The sequence below is a fragment of the Volvox carteri genome (genome assembly GCF_000143455.1).
Source record: "Volvox carteri f. nagariensis unplaced genomic scaffold VOLCAscaffold_24, whole genome shotgun sequence".
In the NCBI taxonomy this organism is placed as follows: domain Eukaryota; kingdom Viridiplantae; phylum Chlorophyta; class Chlorophyceae; order Chlamydomonadales; family Volvocaceae; genus Volvox; species Volvox carteri.
Window position 1 is genome coordinate 1,351,455 of NW_003307567.1, and position 8,920 is coordinate 1,360,374.

The 8,920-nt window shown below is 53.5% G+C and overlaps 3 protein-coding genes across 3 annotated transcripts in view; 2 read left to right on the forward strand and 1 right to left on the reverse strand.

Annotated features, from left to right (window-relative positions):
* Nucleotides 1–295: 295 nt before the first annotated feature.
* Nucleotides 296–2,002, forward strand: VOLCADRAFT_92166 (uncharacterized protein; the record flags this gene model as incomplete). Its single annotated transcript, XM_002951507.1, has 3 exons — nt 296–326; nt 548–804; nt 1,082–2,002. 3 exons carry the CDS (start codon nt 296–298, stop codon nt 2,000–2,002), a joined length of 1,209 nt encoding a protein of 402 aa, XP_002951553.1.
* A 1,056-nt stretch (nt 2,003–3,058) lies between these two features.
* Nucleotides 3,059–5,242, reverse strand: VOLCADRAFT_46111 (uncharacterized protein; the record flags this gene model as incomplete). Its single annotated transcript, XM_002951589.2, has 4 exons — nt 3,059–3,241; nt 3,461–3,577; nt 4,803–4,934; nt 5,168–5,242. Coding segments are annotated over 4 exons (507 nt in total), but the record flags the coding sequence as incomplete, so codon positions are not given.
* Nucleotides 5,243–6,962: 1,720 nt separating this feature from the next.
* The window catches only part of VOLCADRAFT_105158 (uncharacterized protein), a gene marked incomplete at its 5' end in the record, with an annotated part of 15,549 nt that continues 13,591 nt past the window's right edge, over nt 6,963–8,920 (forward strand). Inside the window, 5 exons of the mRNA XM_002951508.1 lie at nt 6,963–6,969; nt 7,319–7,335; nt 7,476–7,567; nt 8,029–8,270; nt 8,573–8,715. Of these exons, the coding sequence (XP_002951554.1) occupies nt 6,963–6,969; nt 7,319–7,335; nt 7,476–7,567; nt 8,029–8,270; nt 8,573–8,715 (501 nt within the window). The remainder of the gene's footprint in view (nt 6,970–7,318; nt 7,336–7,475; nt 7,568–8,028; nt 8,271–8,572; nt 8,716–8,920) is intronic.

The window sequence follows — 8,920 nt, forward strand, 5'->3', positions numbered from 1 at the left end:
CAGATGCGCGCGTGCGATTCTCAAAATGCGCATGTACAAGTGTATGTAATTTTTTGATGAAAGGCCGCGGTGTGCCGGCGCGTTGCGCAGTAGAGCATGTTGGCCACAGTCGCACGCGGCATGCAGGCCGGACTTTTGGGTGGCTGCTTTGCCGTAACTGAAAGCATACAACTTAGCTTGCAAGACTGGGCTCATAAAACGGCCGCGGGAATTCCCGCTCATCAGATAGTTGATTTAGATTTAGCAGGAGTCCCTCATATGAATTTAAGAATTTTTCAACTGGTACTTGATAGTAATGAATTGCTTCAACAGCACTATCAATAGCGGTTAGGCCGCAACCTATTATTACTACTGGCATCCTCAGGAGCAAATTGCTGTTGCTTTGCTCTAAATAGCCACCGCCTTGTTGCAAATTCATTAGAAAATCAGCAGCACTTTTTACTCCTTTAATAAAATAAGAAGCTGAAAATATATATTTAGGTTTTCCTGCTCCTAGGCATCATGCTCTATGATCAAAACCTGTGCCGGCCGGCTGCCCTGGCTCCAGCTGATAAGCTTCGCAAGGGCAACAGATGCACGCCCTACGATGTAGCTCACCTCTACAAAGCCATGCAAGATCAAGGAGTGCTAATAAAAGACGTCTACCTTGCTCCCGGCATGACGGTTCTCATGATAATTAACATCCTGGCACCTCCGCGAGTCGCAGACGGTGCCTTGGCAATCGTCCAGGACATATCCAAATCCTGGCTTACGCTCCATATCTTGGACTCCGAAACAGTCATCCGACTGCCCCAAATATGCAAGGTCAGGTTAGCGCATATGCTCGCAGTCGTGGCGGGTTTCGTGGGGGCAGCGTCTGTTCAATTTTGACCCTGTCTATAGACGATTAAAAGCTTTACGGACGAGTACAAATGGTACACGGAGACAGCATTGCTGATCCAGACATTATTGACTTTGCAAACATGAACCGGCTAGGACAAGCATACGTAGCGCAGTTACGAGTTGTGGACATTAATCAACTCTCCGTCCTGCCCGTCGAACAGACGCCCAACATGTCCAAAGCACACTTACCCCCCTGAAGATCATCATGCTGGCTCCCTTGCCAGTGATGGCACATCCCCGTTCTCATCTAACTAACCCTCATTCCATAGACGTTACTCTAACAGCGCATCATGCCGCTGACGCAATGGGCATCCCCGTTCAGGATTACGTCGCCTTGGCTTCCATCTTCCTTCATCGGCTAGCGGTGCAACAGGTCGCAACGATAACAACCGAAACCTGGACGATGACAGATTGCAGCATTAAGAAAATAACCTCAACGTCATGTCCATCATGCCGTACGGAGGATGCTCAAAGCTCATTGCTGAACGGTGACAGCATTCGAACGGTTTTTTCGGGAGAAACCGGCGACGGGCAAGCAACGAGCAGCTTTGCACTTGCGTGGAATGAGCATGTTAGAAATCGACCTGATGACGGAAAAACAAGCATGCCAAAACAAGCATGCCAACTCATGATCTGCTATGGAATTGCCAAGCTCGGAGCAACTTGCTATGCTGACCAAACTGAACGTACAACTACCACCGCAGCCCTTTTTGACAAATGTCGGCTCGCTTTTTGTGATGTTATCTCTGCGCACTTTACTTGGTTACACATTGTTGGCTTCGTCCACCTCTGGCAGATCCTCTGCCTGGAGCAGGCCAGCGTCCTCCGGGACCAACTGATTCCCAACCGCCTTTTTTGCTGCCTTTTTGTCAGATCTATGGCTCCATGGCCTCTGGGTCCGACGATGGCGGGCGTAATGCTGTCATGGATGCCTACAACACACCGCAGGTGGAAGTCCACACTTTGCCGAGGTATGGGTTGTGGTCGTAGCACAGGCTACAGCTGGAACCCCAGTCCCTGGCTCATGGAGCCCCGTCACCAAATGGAAGCACGTGTGGGTCAATGGTGTGCCATTCCAGGACTGGCCGTACGACTAATGGGCTGGCTGCATCCCTCCTGACAACATTCTTCCAATCAGTGTCTTCCGATTCCACCATCCAGTTGTCTTCTGGTTGAGATACTGCAACCACTAAATGCACCACTAAACTACCTAACCCTGCGTTCCCCACTCATTGTTCTTGCTGCCATTGCCCTGTGAGATTCTGGGGCTCCCGGGGAACCTCGCTGTCCCCACACTGAAGAGTCGCTTCCGAGGCTGTATCTATGTGCTTCTACACGCCAGCAGCACTACTAACTGTCGAAAACATTAACACCGCATGGGCAACCTATCTATGCATGTTGATGCATCGACATAAACAATTTTGGCATACGGCATGCAGCCGCCTTCTTGAACGGCAACAACCCCATCCTGCAGTGTTTTTAGTTCGCCATGCGCACCTCCTGACACCTCTATGCAGTAGCTGTTTCCTGTCGTACTCAGGGGGGTTACTAATAGCAGCTACCTCCAGCTACATCTGCAAACTGGGAAAGAAGCTTTATTTCTGGTGCATCCATCTATCTATCCTGCGATATAGCCCGTCCGCATATTTAGCCAGAGTCAATGTGTCGTCTAAAGGTTAGATATAGATGGCCCAGCTAAAAGCAAACTCACCTATAACCTGCTGTCTATAGCCAATTAAGTCTGTCTATAGACGGTCGGAACCGTCCATCATTATTTTTGACAATCAGCAGATAGATCGATTTGTCAAATAGTAGATGGGTTGTCTACCTTGTGGCGCAGACAGTAGTCAATTGACTGCTTCTTGCAAGCAGCACGCACTTTGCCTCATCACCAGTCCTCCCTCTCCATGCAGCCAGACACCCCAAACATTTTCACCACACCTTCTCCTACATACTTCTAAGTACTTCTCCATTCCGACAAACACCTCAAGCACCTCGTAACCTTTCCTAGAGTCGTATGTGATTCCATGACGTCATGCGCCCATCCTGGCCCGTTTTCTGGATCCCACTTGGTGCATTCTCACTGCCATCGTCACCGGGGTACCAAAACCCCGTCCATCATCACCCATCACCCTCAACATTCATCTCAATGACTACCAGCCAGCAGCATGCTCGCTTAAAGTGGCTTCTTGTTGGGTGTACCCGCCTGGCGAGGAAACCTTGCTGATGTGGCGCTGGTCTTGGCCACCACCAAGGCGGTCCGCGGCTCCCCCTCTGCGGAGAGAGACTGCACCCGCTCCAGTGCCAGCTGACGACCCCCCAGCTGGCGAATAGCATTGGAGGCCGCCGCCACCTCAGCCTGCAGGAGCAGCAGAAACAACGGTTTCCAGCAGTGGCAGTGGTGGTAGCAGCAGCACCACCACCAACAACAACTGTTTTAGTTATTTACATATGCAAACAAGATACACATTTACAGATGATGATAGAGGGAGGCGCTCACTACAAATCATCACAAATGTGTCACCCAATTAAGTCCACCCCCCACACACAAAACACGAAACCCCCAAAACCTGCCCACCTCGGGATCGGGCCCTTTGGCTGCCACCCACAAGCCGCCCACTCGTACAAACGGCAAACACAGTTCGGCCAACACACGAGCCTCCGCCACTGCGCGTGCAATCGCTATGTCGTACGCCTGCCGAAAGCAAAAAAGCCGCAGAATTCTTGACATACGGCACGCTAGGTGGACACGGCTGCAGTCGCAGGCCAGGCCATGGGAGGACAAGTAGAAAACTGGTTGGGAGAGGTTTCATGAGTGACAGTGTCCGGCAATGGCACAGCTTGTGAAGGGGAAAGGGGCTAAGATAAAAAGGGAAGATGACCCCAGGAAGGCGTAGGACATGGAGACAATGAATCTCAGAGGGAGAGAGGGAGAATGGACTGTTGGCACCACCATGGCGGCACAGAAAACCATGTATGTATGTTGTTACAGGGTGGTATAGCTCCACCAGCGGCCCCCTTTCCCGACTTCAGAGTGTATTCGTTGGGTTCAGCAACTCACCACCAGCATTCAACCAAACCTAGCCGATCAACGGCGCCTCAACTTAGTTCCTGGTCAGCTCGCAAGTTGATATTATCACGTCCTACACCGTCCATAAGATGGGGGGCCACCTCCCATTTCAAGACTCCTCAAACACCCGGGAATCGGCACGCGAAATTTGAACCCAGACACTCCGGGAGCAGAAGTCAGGCCTTAACCTCTGCCAGCCGCCTGCCATATATGCATGTCCCTAACTCCAATTACACACGCGCCCCAAAGATGCACACAACACGTATACTCCTGTCCAACACACCAGGTCGTGTTACGTGAGAACCAAAAAGGCCCCCAAGACACATACATACATACATACATACATACATACATACATACATACATAGGCAGGCGGCTGGCAGAGGTTAAGGCCTGACTTCTGCTCCCAGTTGACCCAGTCGACCCGGGTTCAAATCCGCCTGCCGGCTCCTCGGGTGTTTGAGGAGTGATGAAATGGGAGGTGGCCCCCCATCTTATGGACGGTGTAGGACGTGATAATATCAACTTGCGAGCTGACCAGGAACTAAGTTGATGCGCCGTTGATCCGCTAGATTTGGTTGGATGCTGGTGGTGAGTTGCCGAACCCAACGAATACATTCTGAAGTCGGATGGGGTGACGGATTAGGGTGCCCCTCTAGCAGGGGAGAGCAGGGACTGCCCCGGGAAAGGGGGCCGCTGGCGAAGTTAACCACCCTGTAACAACATACATACATACATACCCCAGCGCCAGCCGCGGTCCGAAATGACGTAATAACGCACTCCAACCCGAACACCCGAACCACCCCACCCCACTCCGAGACACCCCACGACGCCGCGCCCCTCTACCCACCTGTCGGAGCTCGGGCCTCCTCCCCGCGTCCTCCGCCCTGCACCACACCACCTCTACGTTGTCCAGCCCAGCCCGGGCAGCCGCCTCCCGCAGGAACTCACATCGCTTGCGGAGAGAGTCCAGCAACGTAACCTATGAAGTGTTGGAAAACGGTTAGTAGTGGTGGTGGTAGTGGTGGTGGTGGTAGTGGTGGTGGTGGTGGTAGTGGTGGTGGTAGTGGTGGTGGTAGTAGTGTGCCTTAATGAGCTTAGCCCTCCCCTCCCCCCCCCTCCCTTCTCCAGCCGCAAGCAAGGTTCATGTAGAGGGGCCAGTGGGTAACTCATTGGCTCCCTCATTGACGGAGACCCCCATCAGCACCGCCTTACCTTCCACTGCGGTCTCGCCACCGCGAGCACCATTCCCGGTAGCCCCGCCCCCGTTCCCACATCCAGCAGTCGAAGAGCAACGAGTGCACTACCACCGCCACCACCAGCAGGAGCGCCACTCGAGGACATGCTGCTGCTGCGGCTGCTCCTGCTGCTGCCGCTGCCACTGCTGCTGGTCGTCATGCTCCTGCTGCTGCTGCTGCTGCTCCTGCTGCTGCTGCTGCTGCTGCTGCTGCTGGCAACATCCTCAGGCACAGCTGCCGCCGTTGCTGACGTAGCTGCTAAGGATGGTGTTGCTCTTCCTCCTGCACCGGCTCCTGCTCCTGCTGGTGGTGATGGCAATGGTGGGTGGTACCATTTCTCAATGACGGGTAATAACGCCAGACTGTCACCTACGTGGCGCTGCCAGGCCTCAGACTTATCTCGGACGGCTACGGGGAAGGGGGAGAAGCGGAGGACGGGAAGGAGAGAGGAGTGACGGATGCGGGACGTGGACATACAAACATACATACAGACTTACACACACAGATGCAACGGTGATGAAGAATTGTAAGGAATGTAGGCTTGTAAGGAATGTAGGACTGTAGGGTCAGGGGAAGGTTTTCGGTTAGGACTTGCCAGTTAGGTTCATGTTCTGGTTCACTGCCAACAAGTAGTCTAAGTAGATCTCCAACTGCCGGCACTGACGCGGCGACAGATTGTACCGCTGGAGGTCCGGCAGCAGATCTTGTGGATCCGATCGCGGAGCTAGATCTGGATCCGGATTTAGACCACCGCTATTGGGGGCCGAAAAGGTGGCGGCAGCTGGGGCCCCTGGCTGGGCGGTGCAGGCGGATGGCGCTGAGGTGGCGGCGGATGACGGCGGTGGTGAAGAGTGTGGTGATGGCGCTGAGGACGCGGATGCGGATTGCTGGCTATTGCTGGGGTGTACAGCGGCGATGGTGGGGTTGGGGGTGCGTGGAGGCTTGGGGGTTGGGGACTGCAGTGCTGGGGTAGGTGGTGGTGGTGATGGTGTGTGGGGCTGCGCACGTTGGGACCTGCTGGGGTTTGAACGGGCCTCGCCGGTGGCATTTCGCTGTATGGAGAAGCATGCGCTGACCTGTGAGGTGGGAGGGGGGAACTAATTTTATGGTGGTGTTGGCATCGCAGGTTACCGGTAACCTGATATAGTCGGTCAGGACTTTGGAGACATGCAGAAACGCGACATATCTCTTTATTTTATTAAGTTGGCGTCCTCACCCTTGCTGCTTGGTTGTGAGCCAATGTGACAGTCGCACGCCAACGCGCCGCCTTCGCTCCACTCGGACGGTTAATCCATTGCCCATACGGATTCATACTTTGAGTTGCAAAAGATGACTGAATTGTGTTTCGCTCTAATGTTTTCATAGAAGTGTTGGGTGCCGCCCACGCAGCTTTGCCACCAAAAGCTTCTAAACACTTTTTAAACTTGCTGCATACATTATAGATTCAAATGGAATTTCATTTAGGTTGGGGCTTTTTTTCTAACAGGCGACTTATAAAAGCATTGACTAGTTTACTTGCAACGCATGTTTTGTGCTTGTCGCGTAAGCTTCAATCTTTGTCCTTCCGTAAACGAAACTTGGAAACCAAACATCCAAATGGTATTAGGAATAGCATGCACCCCATTAGGAAATGCACCCCAACGGCAGGCAGTGCACCCCAAGTGCGAAGCACGAGCAGATCAGACAGCAGCATGCATGCACAGCAATAGGTTTGGTGGTTTGAGCAGCAATCATCGCATAGGTAATTCAGCCCTAGGTCCATCGGTCGCATCATGTGCGGTGAGATAATCGCTCGTAGGAGGTTTCGTACGCCTCCCAAAATTCATGTGAGCCGCTCACTGCAGCGAATGTCAATTTTGCATGTGTTGTTTTGATGCGCTTGGGCACAAATTTCATCTGTAGCTTTAATATACTTGCGCAGCCGTTATGTCCGCGGTTGTTAGCCAGCTCACAAAAGAAAGCCATTCACATCACCGGTAGTAACGTTCGGTAAAACAAAGTTAATGGCAAACATGGTCACGTCAGGAGGCATCACGGGGCTTGCATCCAGACAACAGGTCTCCGCACCACGAGCATTGCCACCCGTTCGCTCACCGCACGCCGAACGCCTTACCCGAAGCACCCGCAGGAAAAAGAGGCACGACGGTGAGCTTTTTCTCTATTGAGTTTCAAATGTTCGCAATTCCACTGACTTATCCGACGATGCCGAGTCATTTTACCAATTGAGCTACTGCCACGCGTGTTGACAGTCCAATGCCCCGTGGTGCAAACCATCCTTCACTCAGGCTCGCGGAGTGCCTCTAAATCATTTCATACTTGCGCGTCTGCTTATCACTCCTCAGCCAGTGTTGCCTACCTCCATGCACGCCAGGCAGTGGTAAGCAGAAGCGGCTTAAGGGTAATTCAAGTCCTCAAAGCCGCAAAGAAGCCGCAAGGACGGAAAAGTGGAGGGGAGAAGCTAAACCAGGGGGTTATGAGGGGATTCGGGGTACGCACGTAGGATTTGCAACCCCTGGATTACAACCCCTGGGGTGATCGGACGGTCGCTAAAGCTTTCAGTGAGTAGTGAATTACTGGTACGTGATTTTCGTTCTGGTCCAATCCTGGGCAAGAGGAAGAAAGATCCTTATGGGCAAATCGTGATAATTGGAGGTCGAAAGCTGCTGCTTGTTGAGTGAGTTAGGCAAACATCAACACCGAACAAGCACGGCAGGCGCTGACGAGAGTGCAAAGCAAAGGGAACTTCTCTTCGAGGATGGCGAAAAGAGACGGCCAACCCACCCACCCACTACCAACCACCCACTACCAACCACCCACTACCAACCACCCACTCACCAGTGTGTGTGTGGTGTGTTTTTGTACACTTTCGACGGAGTTCATTGGTAACTGGCCTAAGCCCAAGATCTCCAAACTCCAATTCTCAAGCTCCTCTCCGGCCATTCCATCACCCTCCCATGTGCCTTCAAAGGTAGCGCATGCGGGTGTATCGCCAGTCACATCCGCCGCCGCCGCCGCCACCGTCAATGGCGAGCCCTCCGTACAGGTCATCGTGCTCGTACCCAAGGGAACCCTGCCGCCGGGTAAGGCCCGATCAAAGCCCCTTTTCCGGTTTCACTCTTTCAACTTACAGCAGGTTAGCAATAACGGTAACAGCAGTAGCTTTACAGTTGTGTTGGCGATAGTAGTACACTCCCTCATAGCCATACCCTCTCCCCCCTCTCTCCTCCTGTCGCCACTCCCCATCAAAGAGCCTCCCCTCCCGCCTCTCATCTCATCATTTCCCACCCCGTCTGGACCCTCATCGTCATTTTCAATTCCCCGCTCCCCCCCCCCTTTCACACGTCAACAACCGCGCTTCTGCACCCACCCCCCGGGACCCCAGGGCAGCAGCTAGTATTGGTGGGGGGTCACCGGGTACTTGGCGAATGGGATCCCTCCAGGGGCGCTAAACTGGTTGCCAATACGGCGGGTACGGCACACTCGGTGCAGGTGGAGCTGCCAGTGGACAAACCCGTAGCGGCTAAGGTACATGAAGAGCTCGTGTCCGGAGGGCGGTGCTTGATGGGCGGTTTCATTGTTGTCTGGGGAGGGAAGGGGGAGAGCCTGGCCCTCCGTGTGTTGGGGGGAGGATGTGTCAGCGGTGGTTGGCTGGGTGGGTGGTTTGGCGGGCTGCAGTCGTCGTGTTTGGTGGAGGGGTGTTTGGAGGGGTGTTTGGAGGGGTGTTTGGAGG